The following is a 23,100-nucleotide window of genomic DNA, read 5'->3' on the forward strand; positions in this document are numbered from 1 at the left end:
TAAGACAAACTTCTTTTGGACTTGGTCAGAGGCCAGATTTTAACTGTTATAAATTAAATGTTTTGTGAACGAATTTGGCAATTCTCATTGCTTTTGTCCTGATGGGGAGATGAGCAATCCCACTGTTTGATGCGGATGGTTTGGACAGCTGGGGTGTGGGCTTCTATATTTGGGTGTTGGGAGGATTCGCAAGTTCCTATAATTAAAGTGTGAAGCACAGAATGGTTCTTGAATGTGAGTTTTTAAAAACTTGGTGGCATGGAAATGGCCACCCTTTTTGCTGTGGCTTCCTCCTCTGTGTTTGATGTAATCATCTTGGATGCCAGCCCCAGATGCAGGTTCAGGGTAGAGTTGTGAGACTACTTAGGCTTAGAAGAAGTGCTCTGTCTCTCATTCCACTCATGATCTGTAACCATGAACTAGCTAGAGGCAATCCATAGCCTTCGAGCATCTGCTGTGAGTTATCCTAATGAAGTTGAGAGTCAAGGGAACCTGCTGGGATGGGGTTGAACAGAAGCTGATCCCCAGAATGGTTCTCCCAGTCTTGAGCTTAGAAAAGTGTTTTTACCTCAGTGAACATTCACCTTTAAGTTTTACCTGCTAGTTGAACATAAGTTTCTTGAATTTATCTCCCAGTCTTGAAGCAAGGATGGCAGCTGGCATCCTGTTGGAAGGCTCAGAAAAATGTTCTACTCTCAGTGACATGGATTCATGTTTGGTACAGTTAATATGCTGTTAATTTGGTTTGGATGAGTGGATCTCTGTCTCTCTGCCTCTGTCTCTCTGTCTGTCTCTCTGTTTCTCTGTCTGGAATTTGGTAGATTAGTGAGACTATAGATAAAAGGCATATAGTAAAAATCTTTGGAAGGAGAAGAGACAGAGACAGAGACAGAGACAGAGACAGACAGACAGAGAGAGAGAGAGAAAGAGAGAGAGAGAGAGAGAGAGAGAGAGAGAGAGAGAGAGAGAGAGGGGGAGAATAAAATTGAGTGGGTTGGAAGCTTAGGAGGAGCTAGGAGACATTGGAGGAGGGGAAACATGATCAAAACATATTATATGAAAATATTTTTCATTAAAACATAATTATTTTTTGTAGTTTTAGATATTTTTTAGTATATTTAATATGCTGGAGATGGAGGCCAGGGCTTTGTGCATGCTACTGCCTTTTCCACTTGCTTTAACAGTAACATGTGGTAAGTGACTCCTTGCATTCAGAGTCCAGCAGAGTGTTCCCTCTCTACTGCTATTAACTTGATGTCTTTGTCTGTTGCCCACTCCTTAATCTTCTTCAGCCTTGCTTGGTGTTAAGTTTGATAGATATTGATCTGGAATTTCCCTGTAGATAGCATATTCCTTGAATTTCCTGCTCAATTTGAGTAAATGCCTGTTCAAATACTGTTCTCATTTTGAATCAAGGGACTTGTAGGTTTACAGTCTTGGATCACTGTGATTAGCTTGTACCAAGCACAGTCACTTTCTTGCAATCACATAGCTCCCACCCCACCCCACTAGCCTTCTCTTTTTGTGTGTTTGATCATGCTGATGTTTACTATGCTCTACAGTCTGTACTGTAATGCCATCAGTTTTATATGCTTACAACATGATTTGTTCTTTTACGTTTATGCTTGTCAAAAAGGACTTTTCTTCCTTCCTAGGTCCATTCTTTCCTCCCAACAAGGTGTTCTGTATCAATGCCACATTCTGTGCTTATTTACCGACCACCATGACTTTATTTCAAGTTCACTTTATTTTAGGAAGTTATGACTTGTTTTATAAGTACAGTGTGCTTTTATGATGTCAACTCCCCCTTTTACAAATCCCGTAGGGCTCCTCCTTGCTTTTGGGATATAGCCATAGTGCCATAGGCTACTCACTGAACTTTAACCTCAATATTTTTGTTGAACAAATGAAGAAGACTTTTGCTATTTAAGTCCCCCCCATCAAACCAACTTGCCTGTTCATAGTCACCAGGCAGACTATTTTTTTTCTTCCTGTCTCCCCACTGGCTTTCTCCCTAAGACCTCTCTAAGTTCTGTTGGATAGGAAAGACATTCACAAGGTCACTAGAATGGTATGACTTACACTGCCTTTTTGTCTTTTTCTTCATGGAGAATAAAATCATCCTGTTGAGCAAAGTGAACTTTTGAAGTCTTAGGATGATCATAAAAATCTACAGCCAACTCAAGTCTAATATGGTTCATGATGAATTCTACCAAAAAAAGGCAACCTCCAGCTGTTCTTTATATCATCAATAATTTACAAGGGGGTCTTGGTTGTATGTTGTATTTCATCTATTGGTGATGTAACTTAAACTTCAGAAGCATTGATTTGGAGGATGACTTTGTATTTAGCAGGGGCTACTGTTAACCATGGAAGGATTGAGTACCTAACATACCCTGGCATTCACACACATGGCTACTGAGCACTCTTATTACTCACCAACTCTGTGACCATTTCCAGCATAGATAAAAAGCAAGCATCATTTCACATCACACCAAGCTAAAAGCGTATCTTTCCTCAACCAAGAAGATGGAGTGTGCGCCAGGCCACATGGCCCAGTGGATGGGAATGGATGGTGCATTCAGTAGCTTTAAGGCAGTGTCAAGCAAAATAGATTTAAATCATTCTGAAAGATATAAATCCCCAAGAATGGATATATTGTGCAGAATGAAATGAGGCTCACAAAGGAATTGATTGGGAAGTATACCAAATGGAATAGAATATAGCAGAAAGGCACATATTGGAGAGAATAAAGTATACTTCAGTTTGAAGGGTATTGAATTTACTAAGATACAACTGACTGGCTATAAAGCAAATGAATAAAATATGTAGCCATGTTGGATGGACAGTCAATGGGAATGACTTAATACAGATCTATAGTAGCATGTGATCAGCTCCAACCTACATTATGGTGACTTCTCATGTAATTTCTTTAGATCTCCCAAGAAAACCTGAAGCTTTAACATTCCCTGATGTATTAAACTATATTCTCTTAAAGGGGGGCTATGATTAATGGGAAATTAATTGGACATATGCTATTGTGTGTTGGATTGCCTTGGTCCAGAGAACTAAAGTGATTATTTTATTTTCTGGAATTGCAAGAGGACTTTAGATCAAGTTGAACTGAGTATTGTAGTGAGGGCTGATTCTCCAGGGAAAGCTATTTTTATCTTCTGATGCTAAGGGGCTACTTATCACCAGGCATCCTAAATTCTGTATCTAGGAAATTTAGAAACTTGGGGTCAACGTAGAAATCATCTTTCTGGGAATTTTCTTCTGTGCATAAAACAAATATTCAACATCTCTGATTTATTTCAGTTGGGGCCTTCTAGACGATTCTAATTTTTTCTGGGAGTCTCTTGTGTAGTGCATGTAGGATGGGTGATAGGGGCTTGGTTTACAAAGATCAGACTTCAGTGAATACACTGTTTGTAGAAAGTTTAAAAACAATAAGTGAACTAAAGCCAAGTGGGTATTGTCTTATCCCACACTCCCTGATAATTCAGATGGTGGACCTGAGTACTGTGTAGAAGAGCATTTTTAGCATTCTAAGTACTAAGTAATCACTATTTTATTTTATTTCAATAAGGTTAATAATATTTTTAATTGCCAATATAATTGACTATATATTAGTGTACATTAAAGACCTATGCATTAAAATACATTATATCCTCTGTGGAACTTAATCTAGAGAGCTCCAGCTGCATAGAGTGGTCTAGCATGTGTGAAGTCACCTGTACTTTTCTGATAGAAAGTTCATAGTGGCTTAGAATGATTTACAGATGGTCCTCAGTTTACAATAGGGTTATATCTTGATAAACCCATTGTTATTGAAGTTACCTTGAGTCCAAATGCAATGGTGTACCTTGACTAATGAACCTCACAGCAGAGCGAGTACATCTTAAACTGCTCACAGCTGAGCAGATTCCTCTTCTACAAAATAATCCACTGAAAAAGACCAGAGTCATGATGTTATATCTACTGAATGTATACTTTTCTCACAGCAGCCCAAGTGAAATCCTAAGTCGTTATACACATTGTTTGTATATACTGATGCATTTAAATTAGACAAACAGGGGGATATAATTAAAAAGTAAAGAAATGGGTCTAGTTTTCCCAGTAAGATTTTAGTAGGCCTACATGAACTCTCAATCTCATTTTCCTCAAATGAACTTATAGGGTGACTTCATTTCTATTCCTGGGAACAAGATTGTTCTTTGCTTCTCCCGAGCTCCAAGGAGTGTCCTCCTGATGTACCCATGCATTCATTCCAGCAAGTTCACTTGAAGTAAGATTAGTCAACGTGTCTTCAGGCCCTCTGTTGGCACAGCTAACCTTCTCCTGTGCCTTTTTGAACACAAGTCCTGGAGCTCTTTTGCTGGCCATCTTTCCCTTTTCTTTAAACCCTTTATATCAACTTTCTCTACCAAAAGAACAACTGTTCTTTGGTGATCATTGGGAGCATTTCCTGCTCCCCCCCCCCCATGGACTAAATACTTACATGCTCAAATTCTACCTATTCAATTGTAGTGTTTGCATATGGCCTGTGTAACTCCTTCCCTGTATTTAAGATGGCTTTTAGATTACTCATAGCCCCACTTCAATGTCAATGCTCTGCAAATAGTGGTGATTGTTACAACAGTCATTAGAAAAGAAGTCTAGATAGTTATAGTATAGATGCAGATTTTTTTCCCAAATATTTTTTATCTGTATTTGGTTCGCACTGAGAATATGAAACCCATGGATATGAAAAGAATGGCTATATAAATGTCTCTTAATGAAGTTTTTGTCAGAGCAAAAATAACTTAATTTTCATGAAATTTTGTGAAGATAGTAACATCTGCTTTTGTTTTTGTTTTGTTTGTTTTGTTTGGGGGAACTCTTCTTCATAGTTCTTTATGAACTGTTTCTTAGAATTCAAAGAAAAAGTCAAATGTGACTGTTTTGAAGGGTACGTCCTGAGTGTTAGAGGATTGATGGTTATTTGGACTGCATCTCTGAAGCCATTTTTTTTCTAGGAAGCTGATTCCAAGGCAGGCTCATTTTTAATATGATTTAATTTGTTTTATTAGGAGTGCAAACACAAAAGGAATTTCCAAGATATGGCTCATCATATGATCATCAATTTATCTAATTTTTTTCTTTTTATGGTGTTGTAAAATACCAGTTTGTTGTAGTACAAAATGCAATGAAAGTTCAAATCAACACACAAACTTTCCATTTGAGAAATGTGTTGATGTACTGTTTGAATTCATCAGTGCTTCTGTTATAATATCGTTCCCTAGATTAGTCTATGGACATGTTATTTCCTTGTGTATTTGTTTGTCTAGCTTTTATACAATAAAAAAAAATGTCTTTTCATAGCACACTGCTCAAACTTCCATAAAACCCCTCTCATGTACTTAAAGTTTTGTTCTTCCTCATTAAACTATGAGTCCAGGCAGGACATGCTTATTCTGGAAACTCACCTTGGTTCATTTCTAGATGACCGAGGCCCACAGCACCACTTACGGGGTAGCAGACACTTTTGTTGTGCCCAAATGGAAGAATGGGATACGGAGGGAGATGAGATGTTGTATGTTGAGTTAACTTTTCCTGGGAAGACATGAGCAAATGTCGGTTTGTTTCACCAAAGTCAATAAGTTGATTGTTCAGCCTTACTCACAGGAGAAGGGCTACTTACAGCAGCTTGGGCGACATCATCACAAAAGAGCCACTTTGCATGGGTCACAACCTCATGGAAGCTGCATTGTACGGCCCCACTTTAGTCAACCTTCAACAAGAGGGCAGTGGGAGAGTAATGTCTAAACTCTGAGGTATTAAGGGGCTCTTGTGACTCTTTCCTCCTCCTCCAGCTACAGGGGATGACTGTCAGGCCTGTAATGTTCCCATAAACATAACTATCTCTGCAGGTTCTGTTCAGTTAGTTCTCAGGGCTATTGGTTCAAATTACTGTTTACTACATGGCAAACAACCATATTATATACACAGGAAAAGGCAATACCACAACATCATGTCAACCAGACTTTTTGTCCACTGTGGCAAATGTCTGACGGACACAGTCTAGAGAGGAAAGATATATTTGATGTCACAGTGAATGAGATTTTAGTCTACAGCCAAGAAGAAACATAGTCTCTTGGCTAGGATGAGAAAAAAATACCGACATAGACTCATGTGGAAGATCATAGTTGCTCACCTTATGCAAACCAGGAAACTGGAAGTGAAAAAGATAGGAAGGTGCTAAGAGCATATCCTCCTTCCTCAAGGAAACTACTTCCCTATCTTAGGCCCCAGTCTTTAATGTTCCTAGCAGCATCTAGCACACAACATTAGTAGGGACCAAGCCTTGATCACCTGAGCCTCTGGGGGATTTTACATGCAAGCTGTTGTGGCATAGCTGCTATGGGATGTAAACACTGGAAAAAGAAATGAGTTGAGGATAATGACAAGCTAGTCAGACAGAGTCAAGATTGAACTTAGAGTCCCTCTTTGGAGTAAGTGTCGAAACTTCCCTTAATTGCACTGCTTTCTCTGGGTTCAAAAGGAAATAGAAAACTCCATTCAGTCTTAAATGTTTCCCTTATCACACTGAAGGGTTTACCTCATCTTAACATACTCACAGGGACCATTATAAGAAGTTGGTTTATCACTGTTGTTCAGAAGAGTCTGACTCACTCTGTAATGGAGATCCGAGGGATGGAGAGCGCTCTGTGGCTAAAATGTTCATCACGCAAACATGGAAACCTGAGTTTGACTCTCTAGCACCCATATACAAAGCCTGGTGGTGCAGCAGCACAAGCCTTGATGCTGGGAAGGCAGACAGCAGAGGATCCTGGGAGATTACTGGTTAGCAAATGTAGGGAATTCAGTGAGCTTGGGTTTTAGAGTGGGAGACCCTGTGTAAAAAAATAAGTTGGGGAGCAATTGAGAAAGACACCCCAAATCAACTTCTAGCTCTCACATGCTTTTACCTATATGTGCTCAGGCATGAGTCCATGACTCCATGCTCATTATAGAAACACACACAGAGAGAGAGAGAGAGAGAGAGAGAGAGAGAGAGAGAGAGGGGGGGGGGAGAGAAAGAGAGAGAGAGATCTCAGAATCCTGGTTCTTTGCTTTTATTTCCTTTTGGAGAAAGTTTTAATGCTGAATGCTTTATTGTGGGACAAATCAGTATGGTTGTCAGCTGCTGGGATTTGAGACAACTTGGTTGGCCTCACAGTGTCTGTCCAGATGGCAGTAGAGTAGATTAGATTGTCCTCCCCTAAGTTAGAAGCACTTTGGCCCTCTGGAAAGGGCTGAGTTCCCAATCTTTATGACTGGTCTGTTTTCACTTTTGGAGAGAAGAATACTGCACACTGTAGAGGAAGGTACGGGAAGATCAGATACCACAGAGAGGGTGAAATTGAACGGAACATTCTAGTAATGTGGCAAATGGGGAGAGATAAGAATCCTCCCCCATGCTTACCTTTGGAGCTCATCCTTGCCAATTTCTACGTGAGGTTCAGTAAATTAAATAAGCTTTCCTTTTTTCTGCAGCCGCCCGTGACAGCACAGCACTTCATCCTGGTATCATAGACAGGCACTCACCTTCGAAGACGAGAGCCTGACACCTTTCAGAAGTAAAGGGACCTGTGGCAATTTTAAACATTCCAACCATATTAATTCTAGTGACAGTTATCCTCTGAGTCATTTGGAATAGCTTCTCTCTTTTCAACTCTCGAAATTTATATTTGATCCTCATGACCTCTGGGGCTAGAGCAGGAGCACTGTGTGTGTGTGTGTGTGTGTGTGTGTGTGCTCGTGCGTGCATAAAACAGGAAGCAAAAGTAGCAGAATTATTGAACTGGTCCCATTTAAATCTTTCCCCATCATTTAAGTATTTCAACTCTTTTAATTACCTCTCTAATTACAAACCTCATTTCCAAAAGAAAGACTGGTGTTTAAAGTTCTCACTTTGAGGCCTTGGTTTCCATTATTGCTCTACCACCAAGGCTGAAAGTAGAGTGCTACATGTCAAGAATCAGTCACTAGAAAGTTCAGTCATTTCTGGGCTATGTGATTCTCAAGTACCAGGACACCATGGCTTCCAAACTCAAACTCAAGGCATCTAGCTTCATTTTCTTGGAAACATTCAAGACTTTTCTCCTTTTCACCAGGGATTCCACTCAGGAAGTGCTTGCTCCTCAATTCCTATCTGGACTGGAAGCTTTACATGTCTAACAAACAGTTGGAAGGATTGAAGTAGAAGTCACTGCCTATACTGAAGAGCTCTGCCCTCCTAGGCTGAAGCTCAAGGGAACTAGATGTTAGTAACTGTGGATGTGAGGTGGTACCTTTATTCTTCCATAAATGCTGGATTAACATTTGTGTTAGTTCATCCATAAGTGAGAAATGTCTTAGTTCATATATGATAACTTGACTCATGGACTAAAAGGCTGATATACTTGGTTTGGAGGGATGGATGGTAGTCATGAAGGTTCCAGACTGTTTACTTCTGCTTTTGACAGGTCCTCTTTTAAGTACCAGGAAATAAACCATTTGCAAGATTCCCAAATGGGAATAGATAATGACACAGTTGTCAAGGTCCCAAGTTAGATTGCTTGAGTTCTGAGTTCTGGAACTGACCCTTGGTCATGATGTGACATTTGACCTTGCTTATTAAGGCCTCAATGAGCTAGTCTTGAAAATGAGACTTTAAGAGCATTTACTTCAATGAGTTGTTGAGAAGACTCAACAGGACAGCAACAAAAGAGGTGGTTGTCAAAGTGCATAATAAAGTTTAATATTAATAGTAAGTAACCTTTTATAAAAAAAATCTGCAGATAATAGGATGTTTCAGACTGGTTTTTTCCCTGTGTTAATAGAATCTGAAAATTTCCACCTGCTTCTCCATACAATGTTTCTTTGCAGGGACAGGATTATCTCTTAGTTGCTGACACACACTGATAATCTTTATTGACCAACTATTTCCCCAAAGTCTACACTGCTTTGTTGGAATTTGTAAGCATATTAGTTACTTCTATCATCACTGTGACTAAACACCTGGTAGAAGCAAGCTCATGTGGTTCATAGTTTCAGAGATTCCAGTTAATGGGCATGTAATCCAAACATTTAAGCAGAGAAATCATGGTGGCTAGAAGTGTGTTGCTCTCCTTTACTTCCTAGTAAACAAGAAACAAGGAATAAGGGAAATAAAAAGGACACCATAGGAGCTGGAGAGATGGCCCAGTGGATAAGAGTACACACAGCTCTGAAGAAGACATGGGCTCAGTTCCCAGCACTTACACAGTGGCTCACAACCACTTATAATTGCATTTCTGGGAAGATCTGGCTCCTGTGTGCTCCTGAAAGGAAATGTGGTACACATAAACTCATGTATGTGATCACATTGTTATACACATACACACACACACATATACACACACACTCACACACACTCACAATCAGTAGCCCATTTCCTCCAACTAGACACTAGCTACTGTCTTCCACCACAGTCTATAATGTCACATCTAATGACCCCATCAAGGAATAGAACCATATAGAACCATAATAGAACCCTCATAATTTATTCATCTCTGGATATGCCATCACATACATGACCCAGAAGTGTGTTTTTACCAGATCCCCTTGGCATTTATTAATCCAATGAAGTTAACAATAAAGATGGACCATCTAATTGCCATCTGCTGCATTGAGTTCTTTATTATCTCATCTAACTTAGCTCTCATGTTGTCTGAATAAAGCTTAGTTATTGTCTCCATTTTCCAGATCAGAAAGCACAAAGAGGCAAAAGTGAATAGTATATGTGATTCACCTTAGCTCTATGAAATTCTGCGTTGGAAATATGTCGTATTGCATCTCACATATAAACTCTGTGTACTTAGCTTAGCTACTATGGAGGTAAAATCCTTTGGTGATGTGAGGGTCAGTGAAGTACAGCCTTATTATGATGAACTCCAATGTCTAAAAGTTGTTTTTATTTTGGGTTTGTACCAAGGTAAGAGCCAAGATTTTAAGCTCTACTAAAAACAAAACAAACAAACAAACAAACAAACAGACTTTATCTATTTATGTCCATTAAAAAAACTAGTAATGATGTATTATTTTAAAATATACAGGTAATATGTTTGAGTTATTTAAAATTTATATTGAGAAAAACATGTATTTTAGAATTGCTGTAAGTAAGCATCTACATAAGACTATTCAATTGATTATTGTTTTATATCAAACAACTTTTATAATACTCATTTTTATTATTACAATATTTTATAAATTTTAAAGAATATGACAAAATAAAAAAATGAAAGGTAAAAGAAAAAAAAAACCTCTGTGTATTAGACCTTGATTCAGTTAGTTAAGTACTAATTAATGCTACATTGGTTACAAAGTAGCATTGGGATGTTATAAGAGATACCCCATTATCTTTACAGAAAGTAAATGACTGACATTTATACAATTGCACATTAGAATTAGGAAGCTAAATGTCCTATTTAGAGTTGAACACTCACATACCCTTCTCTGCATATTTACTAGCTTTGGATCTCTGTAATTGTCATGTGTTGTAAAAAGAACCTTCTCTGATGAGGGCTGATAGATATGCTATGGGTATAAAGATGAAAACATGGTGAAATTCATTATTATATCCTATTAGCTGAACAATAGTTCTAGATTTCCCCATAGGGACTATGATCTAGCCAACAATGAGGTTTGGGCCCAGTTAATGGTATATGGAATAGGCTTCATCTTATGGAGTAAGCTTTAAATTCAAGTGACAATGGTTGGTTATTTCCATAACATTTGTGCCACTAATGTACTAGTGAACATATCTTGCCATGTCAGTTGTTACACTAGTTTTTGAAGAGTTCACAGCTAGGTAACTGTCTTCAGCAATAGAATCTCACTTCTAAGTTCTAGATGGTAACCAAGAACAATGGGAGTATTGTTTTGAGTGTTCTATGGGATCTCATTTACCAAAAATTCAAAATGTGGTAACCTGTACATGATACCATGTTCCTTTTTTTATTGGATGGTCTGTTATCTAGCGAATAAATTATCCCCTTGTTATAGGTTATTACTTAAAACCAGGGTCATATGTAACCTAGGTTGGCCTAAAGTTTGCTTTATAGAAAAAGATAGTCTTGAACTCTGGATTCTTTTGCCTCTATTTTCCGAGCGCTGCAATTACAGGTGTGTGACACCAAACGCTGACCCATCTGTTCATTTCTGTGATCTACCTATTCACTTCTGAAACTCTTGCCTCATTTTTGTTTAGGGTATCACTCATTTCTCTAATCCTCATTCTTTAGGAGGATAACTTTTAGACTAAGTAGTAGAATAAATGCCGCTTGCCCTCATAGATTACAAGTTGAAAAGGAAATGAGCTGTAGAAGATGCTCCCTGGTAGGAAGACCCAGGAGATGGGCTAGGAGTCAGTAGGGTTAGGCGCCTGGCTAACAATGCTTTCCCATCAAACATGTAATCTTGGGGTTGTCTCCAGTGCCCTAGCTCCAACTGTGCACTGAGCAAAGTAAACTAGATTACCTTCTTCCTGTATACTCTGGTCATCTCCTCTCTATGTACAGTAGTGACTGGGCTGGCCCATGCCTCTGCAGTTGCATTCCACAGAGCTGCCTCAAAGACATTCCCTTTCTTTGGCATTGTGTTTCTGCCTATTCTCTTTTGGTTCTCCTCATCCCTGTGAAGTTAGCTCGAAGTTAACCTAGCATAATTCTTAATGACCTTGTGTTTAAGGATCTTGTTAGGAGAGCTTGCATCATGGATGCCACTTAACTTAATGTAAACATGTGGTCATCTGCAGTGTGTCTATTGCTAGCAGCTATAGAATGGCATTAAGTTAGAAAGCAAGTTGTATTCCTTAAGCTTTGGAGCATTCTGCTTATAGAGGCATTTTCTTGTCAATGAGTAAATCATTTCTGTCCTCAACTGCATCTGGGAAATCTTTGACTCTATAAGATGGACTTCATTAGTTGGTCAGTCGCTCTCAGTCACTTAGAGATTGAGAGTGTATCTCTTCCTTGTTTTTTTTTTCCTGGTATGTTTGGCGAGCTTATTGGCCTCCTAGCTTTTATTGCCAGTTACTGACTTAGCCCTTGTCACAGGATTATTATATGAACCCTGGGTGACTTCTGACTAGGCAAGTGCCTTAGATTTACATTTTTGCATTCCAAAGTCAAGCATATAAATGACTAATGGAACCCCGAGTCACTGGATATTTATATATCTATTTTGAAATTTACATTTCCTCCTTTCTGATGATGAGGTTTGCTGCTTCCAGGGTCATAGTTGATGGACTAGGAGTACCAACAATGACATAAAGCAATCAGCCACGGAACGAGCTTCCCAGCCTCCATGGCACACTGAGATGTGCTGCCCGTTAATCTGCTGGCAATTCTGTGATAATCCACCATCCCCCATCTCCTTGACCCTCTCCCTGCTTCTCTTTTATGATGTCCAATAAATTTTACATGTTTCAATTTACTTCATCTACCAACCTAATACTGTTTGAATTAAATGTTACCTCTTTAGCTCTCAACAGTGGAAACTTTCTTTTCCCACTTCCAAATTATTCATAAAGGACACTCATGACTGTGGTGAAAAGTGGCTGGTGGGTCATACATGGGTAGAAGTTGCAAATTTGCTGGTGCATATTGGTGAATGGGATAAGTAGGTTATTGAGCTTCTTGGCTGCATGATATAGTGACAAATAAGAGAATATCTCTAGACAGACATTAAGTAATCTTGGATAAATAGGTTGTGTAAGATTATACCCACACTCATAGGTTCTCTGCTCCTAAATACTTGTCATGGTATGTAGTAAATGTGAATGGAAATAGCCATTAAAATGATAGAAATTTCTTACACATTTACATAAGCTGGATTGTTCTTTTATAAGCTCATAGCTTTTGTTTTTTAAATCTGATCATAAGATTAGATAGAAAAGTTAAATAATTCCTGATGGCCTCGAGATCATCTTGGCAATAAGAGATGGGACTAGGATCTTATTCTTCCAGTGCATGGTCTTAAGGGAGGTCTAGAAACAGTGACCTCCAAGTGAATAGTAGTAAGTTTCCCATTCATCCTAGTCACTTACCAACTTCTTACATTTTCTTTCCACATTAGCATTCACAGAAAATCTCTTCTGTTCATATTCTGTTATAGACTCTGAGTATATACACAGTAGTGACGAGGACCAACGACCCCTGTTCTCATCCCATTATTTTTGAGTAAATTCTGTAAGGCACTAAGCATGAAAGCAGGTATACAATATGCTTTCTAACATTGACAAACATGAATGGAGGTAGAATTATGTGGCAGAAAGTAGCTACCTGAGGGTAGAGGCTCCTCTACCTGGGATGATCACTCATATAGGAATACATACATATGTATGTAGATACACATATGCTTGCATGCATACATACATACATACCTATATACATACATACATACTTATTTAGAAGAAAAGCTTCTCTTACAAGGGCATTTGAGCAGGAACATAAATGATTAAGTTAAACTGAGAACTAAGTCTAAGTAGAACACAGGTAAAGAAAACTCTGACACAAAGGTCCAAGTCAGAAATCAGTATTTTGTATGGGAAAGCAAGGTCAGTGTGGCCTAAACATAGTTCACCAGGGAAAGGTGGTGTTTGGAAAGGAATTCGGAAGCTATGCTATCTTGTATGTTTGTTTATTCTCATTGGTATTTTCTTGTTTTCAACCCATTCTCTTTTTTGCAGCATCTTGTTTTTCCTTCTGCCAGGACTGCAACCTTACCTCATAATGAACGCTTTAATCCCCTCTGTGATGTGATCCATTGCACTATGCAGTATCCCAGCCGAGGGAGCATCAGAGAGAAATAAGCAAACAAACAAACAACAGAGGAAACTTCCAGCTGAGAATAACTCAGGAAGCCTTCATGTCTTAGAATAAAAGCTCTTAAATAAAAGCCATTCCGCATCCAGTCCACTGAGTAAGGTGGGAGTAGGTAGTAGTCACTAAATGTTTTTCACTGACGCCATGATGCCACCTAAAAATTGTGTGACTTAACAGAGGCAATTTAATTGTCCTGTTTAATCAATGGTAAGGGCACCATCAGTAACAATTATTACTTGTATTGATTTGGTAAGTGCTGTGAGAATCGTCGCAACAGCAGCTATTAGCTGTGGCCAAGCCGTGGACTCTCCTGGCAAAATCTAAAACAAGTTCTTGAACAATCTTCCTAGAGATCTACAGGCAACTAAAGATATTTTTTTGCCTTATAGAATATCTGCCCTAAAACAACAAAACAAAACACAATAATAAACTCCTGCTTTTTGTTCAGAATAAATGTTTTAACCTTGGTAGCAAGGGTATGCTTTTTGTAGTTAGTGATTAAATATGTATTTTCTCTCTTTTAGCTATATTGATTATCCATACTGGTTTCCTATGATCTCATTTTAACAATAACTATAGGTTCAATAGATACAAAAGAGACCTAGATGTTCTGTAGTAGAGGGTATACTCCCAGATGGATGCCGGGAAACCAAAAGGGAGACCTGAATAAAGTTATCAGACATTGGAACCTGTTTTTACATGGAATTATTATTTTTCATCTCATTTGCAATTCAATATCTACCTTGGTGTGAGAGTGCCAAAACCCTACAAGACTTCATTTTAGCTTCTGACTAATTAATTTTGTATACCTGCAGCCAAGGGAGAGATTCACACTAAATAGTATAAGGAAAGTGAATTAAAGATGTGAAATGTTAAATTAAGGATGCTTGAAAAAAGTGATTGACACATTGAACCTTTCCTGGTCCCTGGTACTGTTATGGGTATACCACTCTACACACGGTAAGTTATTGTAACATCTGAAACTTAACAACTGATAACAATCAAGGATGCACTGCAAATGACCAATATGCGTAATTTTAGGTAGAATCACCATTCTTTGTTCTTAAAGATCCTCATTGGCAGCACCTCAGAATTGTTCTTAGTTATGGCATTATTTTTCATAATGTTGACAACAATAACCTTCCATCTTCTTATGTCATAATTATTTAATGTTTATTCAGCATGGAATATTGGTATGAGTTCAGAGCACTTTGGTAATCCTTGTTGCTCCTAGTTGAGGCAACACCACATTAAAAAAAAAAAATGAAACAAGCCCAGAACTCATATGTTAGTAGCTACCTGTTTATATTCTACCTGCTTTTGTATGGTTTTCAACGATTCTGAGAATTTTTGTATCTTATGAGGGGTTTTAGTTTTAATCAGTAAGGAGTGAAGATATGTTTTAGTCACTTAATCCCTCCATGCAGAAGTTAAAACTGTCATTCAATTAAATGTATCTGTAGGAGCTCCTCTCTTATTAAAGTAGTAGTCATACTCTCCCTGCATAAAGCTATTGTGACCCCCTACCCTGCCCCCATTACTTGAGCTGATGCATCATTGTCTTTTGGTTGGTAAGCTTCTGTCTTCCCTTTCTGGTTTGATGTCTTCTGCCAGACCTGCACACTTGCTATGTTGTCTCTCTTCTCTTTGTTCATGTTTGAGCATTGAAAATGAGCTTTTCATTGTCTTTCTATTTGTGGCTGAAACACTTTATGCTCCAAGTTTTGGTCTGAGAAATAAGTACTGCATGTCTTATTTTGATGTGGGGAGGAGGCTGGTTCAGCTAAAAAGGGTCGTGATCTTTGGGAAACATTGCCTTCTTCTCTCTCTCTCTCTCTCTCTCCCTCCCTCTCTCTCTCCCTCTCCCTCCCTCTCTCTCTTTCTCTCTCTCTCTCTCTTCCTCTCTCTCTTTCCCTCTCCCTCTCCCTCTCCTGATATTCTTCAGAACCATATCCAGGCTTTATTTTTGTGCTTTGAATTATTGCTCAAATTCCATGTGGAGTCCTGGAATCATTGTGTCCATTAGTGAGTTTATCCCTTTCTTAATCTCCTGGGTCTGGACTATTTTTTCCCTGGAATTACTTGTTACTTAAAAGAATTAGAAGATAAGACTATTTACCTAGAGTTTACATCTTTCTGGATTTAGGGATAGTCATAAGAAACTTAAGGTTTTTGTGATATCTCTGTGTAATGCCTGATGATAAATGGCGTTGTTTAGACACGAACCATGCTGTCCTTCAGATCAACCCCAGAACCTCTATCTCTTTCGCCAAATTTCAGTTTCTGAATTTTGTCACATTTATTTTTCTCCCTTGCTTTGATGGTTTCTATTCTGTTATTGGGGAGGGGTATTATTTTTAATTTTATTTTGGGTAAGTGGAATATATTCTATGTCTGGCTCATTTGAGATTTTTAAGCAATTTTACGAGTGGATAATAAAATATATGACTTGCCATGCTTGTCAAATATGCAACCTTATGCTGTATTCCAAGCTCTCCTAAGGATTTTTTAGGGCTCAGGAGAAATCCTTGACCTTGTGTGATTTGTTTCCATTCTTTCACTTTTTATAAAGATTATATATTATTTTTAATTATTTATGTGTGAGTACATATGCATACAGGTGCCTACAGAGGCTGGCAACGACAGATCCCAGAGAGCTGGGGTTACAGGCCATCATGAACCATATGATTTGGGTGCTGAGAACAGTTCTCTCATCCCCTGAAAGAGCAGCACATGCTCTTAGTCATGAAGAAGCTGTTTCTCCAGCCCATGATTGTTTCTTGAGTATTCTGTCTGGCGGTCATCTCTGCCTCTCTGAAGACGAGCAGCACTTCCCACACCATTCAGGACCCTTTGTACCCGAAGTAACTGTGGGCCTCCACTATGAATGTGCCCCCTCTCTTCATCTGGAACAAAGGCTCTTTGAGTGGAGAGATCCATGAGGCTTTTGGCTTCTTTCTGATTGCATCTGAGATGAGAACTCAGTGAGCAAGCCGGAATGTGTATTTGTGAATGTGTGAGTCCCCCAAATTGAAATAGGCATCTTTCCTGAAGTCATGGGAAATATGTTCCTTAAAAAAGTGAAGTTCTAAAGGTCTGGCAATTAATAAATGGAATACCATATATAAATATAACGAGACAAAAAAAAATAGCCATGAAGGTACTTTATAAATTATTGCATGCTTAGTACATGTAGGACTATGATAGAATTATCTCACACGTCACCTGCTTGCCACTAACTGTCATTGGTCAGCTGAGGAAGCAGGCTTTCTTCATTGTTTCTTTGTTCTCTGGTTTCATCCTGACCTTGACACTGGAGCAGTGACCCTCAGCGAGATAACCTGACAGTCAGCAGTGAGTCACCCTCAGCTATTACCTGCATTTGTCAGGGGTGCTCACGCAGCATGTGTGCAATTGGCCCATGTTTCTCAGCCACTGTCTCCGTGATGAAACATTTTGTGTTACAGAAATCTTGAATCTAATTTGACAAAAGCACACTACGAAGCCCCTTCTGTCTTTTTCCCTCCTCCCAGCTGCCAATAATGTCTGCCGCAGACTTGAACTCACAAGCTAATTGAACTTCCCTGCAATATTTTGCATAACATCTTCCCATAGAGACTTGGTGCCGTTATTAGACATACTCTCAGAAGGTACCTCACTGACCAGAGATGAGTCACCCTGACAACACAGTGGAGCTGAACCAGTTTAGGATCTATCAGATGGTGCTTTTCACTTGGATTTATACTTTTTCTTTTAACTTGATTTAATTGTAAAATCCTTGAGGATAGGAAAAAAATTATTAAAAGTATTCTAGAAAAAAAACCATAGGATATTTTCTACAACTGGAGCAATACCTGAGGAATTCTGAAGGAGAGGAAACTGGGGGTAAAAAGTACAAATCAGAGACAGTAACTGCACACTTCTGTGTCTGAGTGTGCCAGCCTCTAGTTGGACCAATTATAACTTTATGTCCTTGGATAAGTGACTTAACCTCTCTAGGTCACATCTGTAATTCAGAGATAATAAGAATATTTGCCTCCTAGGGATGTTGTTAATAAATGTAAGGTGTTTATAGCAATGCCTGCAGCATAACAGAGGCAAAACACCCCATGTATCTACTATCATCAACACCATGGCCCTAATAGTTCTTCCATACAACATCAGCAAGGTAAGCAAAAGGCAAGAGAATGCACTATAAACAAAAGTGCATACCCTCTACCAAAAGTATGTGTAGGCTAGGGGCTAGAAAAATGTCAAGTACTACGCCTGTGCATTGTTTTAAAATGTTACATGTGTTATATACTGTGGATGACTCCCTGACGTAGATATCACTTTTGTGGTATGCCATAGACACTGAAACAGGTATTGAACAATTAAGCAATCAGCCCAGAGGCCATAGTCAGTTAAGATATGGCTCTAACCAATCTGTAAGCTTAACACACTGTGTATGTTTCAGGAGAAAGAGAGCTTCTGACCATCTAAAGTCATTTACCCCCAAATTTCAACGAATATTTAAATAATGTCTGTGCATTTAAGATCCTTACCAAAGAGAAAATTTTGAAAATGTGTTTTGTTAAAAAGAAAATTGCATGAGGGACACATGTAGTTCAGTCTTGGGCCAGAGAATAAGTGCTAATGATCACGTTGAAAGTAAAGTGTTAACCAGGGGAAAATGAAGTGCTTGTGGGATATGGGAGTGATGGATTTAGGGAGCCATGGGAAGATATTTAGGTGTTGGGAACTTTATAATTTAGTGACTTTAAGCAAGCTAGCTCAGCTTGATATGGGAGGCTTAGTTTCTACAGTAGTCAAATGAAGGTTTATGTAGGATCACTGCTACATACCTTCAATGCTCTGAAACTCAAAGATCTTGTGTTGTTCACCCTGATACTTGCAATTATCAGTGCTGTTTATTTAAGATTTGTTTTCTATTTTGTGTTTGCACACTGGGCATTCATTCATTCATTAAGCCTGACTACTCATGCTGTCCTGTGAGTTTACTGTGTGGTTTGTTTCCTCAATTAATCTTTGGTCTAGCTGGGGGATATATTCGACATCCTGGACTTTTCAGCATCTGGAGTGTCTGAAACATAATGGCCTACAATCAATGCTGCTCAGACTCACAGTAATGATGCAACGATATCCAATGTCACCAAGAGTTGGACGGGGCATTTATGAACACTGCATCAGGTCCACATTCAGAAGCTTTTATAGAGATCATGTCCTTTTTGTAAGGTACTGGGTTTTGTAGTTAGAAAACTAAACATGAGTCAGAGAACCCCAGCCTTCAAGAAGCTTACCAAAAGGACCTTCTACACAATCATCCCAGCATTCAGAACTCCTGCGCTGAGAAGCCCTAATGAATAGAGTCCTGTCCTACAGACCTTCAATCTCATGGCAACACCCCCACCCTGTGGTTGCCTGCTATCTCCTTGAAGAGTTCACTGACTCAGAACTCACTACTGCCCTTTCTGGCCAAGGTAACATGGCCTCTCAAGTTCTAGGTGGAAGGATATGTCCTAATGAAGAGCCATAGTCTCTTATACTGTCAAGGAACCATGGAGACCATCTTCAAAGCTGGAAAGTTGAAAGATGATGGGAAATGGACTAGAAATTCAAAAGTCCTTTGTTGGCTCAGAGTCATGACAACATAAAGGCAAAGGGCTTGCTGTGAGACTATCTCATGTAACAGTGGCAGGCTGGAGACAGGGTCAAAGGACCTGTTAAAGACAGACTGGAGCTATGATTTGGAGGACCTTGAATGCTCTCCACATGTCAGGTAAGGGGATGGCCCTCATGAAAGTCATAACTCTATCTCTCACAAGTGGCCGTCTAAGTAAATCCCTATCTCTAATCAAATCTGCCATGTGTCCCTGTACCCATAGACTATAACTCAACAGGGCAATTACCCCCCAACACCCACACACCCACACCCCCCCCCCCGAACACACACATACACCATGGTTTTCCTTCAATTCAAAGACACATGCTTAGACAAGGAATTACATAGGGCCCTCTGCTGGCCTGACTTTCCAAGCAGATCTGGTTCATATGCCTCAGAGTCCTATGGGGAAGCTGTGTCCGTCTGCCTTACCTGATAAAGCCTCTGAATGCTGCTTATACTGCTGGACATGTGCCAAGAGGTATACCACCTCAGAGAGAGAGAGAGAGAGAGAGAGAGAGAGAGAGAGAGAGAGAGAGAGAGAGAGAGAGAGAGAGAGAGAGAGAGAGAGAGAGAGAGAGAGAGAGAGAGAGAGAGAGACCTGATTTAGGGTTGGGACAGGTGTGGGTCAGTGATAAACAGGTCTTTGCCCATGATTTTGTCTCTCCCTAGGATACTGAACCCATCACTAGCAAAGAAATTTAATGCAATGATTTCTCCAAAAGCCATCGAACCCCATTGTAGCCCTGCCTGAAAATATAAATATACCCTTCCTGAGGACATATTTGCATTTTTGGGTGAAAGAAATCCATATATATGGCAAAGATGCCTCTGTAATTATAGAAAGTTTATTTCTGTCCCCAGATGTCAGCAATCAAATTCCCCATAAATATATTTTGTGTAAATCTGTCGGCAGCTGGTCTCCATTCAGTTTTCTGGAGATATTAGCCTGTCTTTGAGTTTATGACAAAGTTAAAAATTATTCATTAAACTGACCTGCAGTATATTCAGTAACTGGAAAATTGCCTTGCCGTTCTATTTGGTTTGTAGATGTGATCACAAGTAAATTTTTAACTTAATTAATTGGCCGTTTCTGTTGACAAGAAATTTATGTGGTAATAATTTGCTCGAAATAGATGCCGACTGTAGGAAATGAGATATCCATCATAGGCTTGTGTTCCAGCAGCTGCACAGTGGCTATTATGAAAGTATTTCAGCCTGCGTCGACCCCAGTGTTTGTGCAGTCAAGATTATATATACCCACGATCCATGGCCTGCCAGAGAGGCGCTGGTGGAGGTCTATGATAACAAAGACTCCGTGATTTATGGCTTGCTGTGAAAGCAGAGCTTGATGAGATTAAACAATTTCATAGCACAAGTGTTTCTCAAGACCTGATTTGTAGTTGCAAGCTGATGGTAAATCACATTTATATATCTGCAAGCGTGCTCAGCAGAGGACTGCAATTACAGTTTAAGACAGCTACTTTTTATTTAATTTTTATCCTGGTTTTGTCTCTTTTATATCCCCCTTCGTCTGCAAACCGTTCACCTTCACAAGTCCTTTCGTGGTGAGGAGGCCAAAGATTGAAGCCAATGATCTTCTTCTTGTCCTCTTGCCAGCTGAGGAGGGAGGGGGGCAGGTTCTCAGAGCAGCGCAGACTGGCTCAAACTGGCTTGGACTGGTGTGAGCTCTTTGTTCTATTCTGTGTCCTGTTTGCCTTCCTCTGGGATGTATAGCAGACCCTTGTGCTACTTGGCACACAAATGAAGGCCAGAAGCCTTCCTCATCCTGGTTGGGAGGGCATCATCACGTACATGATATCTGAAGAAGATGGGGATTGCTTTCGTTTTGGAAGTCAGAGTGCAGGGTAGTAGGGGGACGGGAGCCTCACAGCTGGCTCCCCTTGCATGTGACATTGGACTGTGCTTCCCATGCAGGCCCACGAGGACTAAACTCTGGAACCAGTCCACTTAGTCACTTAGTGACCTAAAAAGAAAATTATCTACTGTGGCCTCATCATTGTGCTAAGTAAGCAGTAGGACAAACATCTTTGTTCTCATCACAATATATATATATGTATATATATATTATATATTAGCAATATATATATAACAATATATATATATTAGCTTATACATATAAGCTAATCTATCTATGCTAATAAATAATAAAATGACAATGATAATAACATAGTCTTAAATGGTTGGTGCTTACATTACTGGAGGTTGGAAGGAAAGAGAACAGTGTCATTCCTAGCTGAGGAAGCAGAGAGAATGAACTAGGCAGGGACTTACAAAGTAGACTGTAATTTAAGTAGTGGGAAGAGACAGTTCTGGACATTGCAAAAGTCTGCACAGTGGAAGCCGTGTGCTCAAGCCCGGCTCACTGAATAATTATAACAGCAACATAATAATAGCAGTACCTGGATGCCTGTTGTCTGCCTTGATAGGCATTTCCAGGACGTCATCTTAACTTATCCTTGGAAACGCAGACTTTGAACACTCTTGTGATCTTTGATTCTCAAATGTTTTGTTGTCTTTCACCATGGAATGCAGAAACTAGCAAGGAAGCATTCTGCCTCTAGGCCATCAGTCAAAGCTCTAAGAGCTCTGGCTGTTCAAACGGGCCTGGTGTAAACAAAGGCACTGGGTTGAGGGACTCAGGGAAAGTCACAGGGACAGGAGATGATATGATGAAGAGGGCTCAGATGGGAGTGCACCTTGATGATAGAAAGAAAGAGATGTAGGCGAGGTAGGGCAGGGGCAACTCAACGCATTTTTACCCCTCACAGCATCCAAAAGGAACAGCTTGATCTCACCTACCAGGATCTATTTAATCTCACCTACCAGGACCTATTTAAAAACCTCTCACATTCAAACAATAACTTTGTGTTCTTTTAAGGCACAGAAGCCATGGCAGTTTGTACAGGAAACCTGTACAAGAGCTAGCACATTTTACTGGGCTCTACATTGAGTCTATAACTGATTTTAATAGGATAGTGAAGGGGATTCAAGATGGAGTGCTTTTGATTTCTGTACTTCCCCAATTCTGTTCTAGCTACAAGGCTGGCAGTATTTCTGCCTATTTTGCTCACAAACCTCTAGCGCCTAGGACAAAACATAGGATGTACTGACATCCATTAAACATGTGTTCGGAGATTAGGTGAATGATGTCATCCTGTCTGTGGAATATGGTTGGCCATTTTGTTCAGGATTCAGCTTTTCCCAAGCCAGGCTGCTTATGTCTGAACTGGCCATTTATGGGGAACAAAGGGAGAAATGCCTTTCCATTTCTTATGGTCTGCAAACTTATAATATCTCAATGTAGTAAGGAGATCATTAAAACCTAGACTGAGAACCTCTAATTGCTGTGTGTGTGTGTGTGTGTATACATATGCATGCATACATGTATGTGTTTTCATAGACTATATTTTGTCTTGGCAACAAAAATGTGGGTGAGTTTTATACAGATTGCCTGATCTCTGAGACTTACATTCTTTACCCCATGTTTATTTTTGTCTTTTATTTTTTTTTATAAGCAGTACT

The 23,100-nt window shown here is 39.4% G+C and overlaps 1 protein-coding gene across 3 annotated transcripts in view; it reads left to right on the forward strand.

Annotated features, from left to right (window-relative positions):
* Positions 1 to 23,100, forward strand: part of Lrmda (leucine rich melanocyte differentiation associated) — a 1,019,879-nt gene that overhangs the window by 738,965 nt on the left and 257,814 nt on the right. Inside the window, exon 6 of one of the 3 annotated variants that reach the window (XM_031361520.1) lies at positions 13,757 to 13,973. The exons of the other annotated variants lie outside the window; for them this stretch is intronic. Within the exon in view, the coding sequence (XP_031217380.1) occupies positions 13,757 to 13,879 (123 nt within the window). The 3' untranslated portion in view covers positions 13,880 to 13,973. Of the gene's footprint in view, positions 1 to 13,756; positions 13,974 to 23,100 lie in introns of those variants that run through there. 3 annotated transcript variants of the gene reach the window in all.

Source organism: Mastomys coucha, unplaced genomic scaffold (assembly GCF_008632895.1).
Source record: "Mastomys coucha isolate ucsf_1 unplaced genomic scaffold, UCSF_Mcou_1 pScaffold9, whole genome shotgun sequence".
Classification (NCBI taxonomy): Eukaryota; Metazoa; Chordata; class Mammalia; order Rodentia; family Muridae; genus Mastomys; species Mastomys coucha.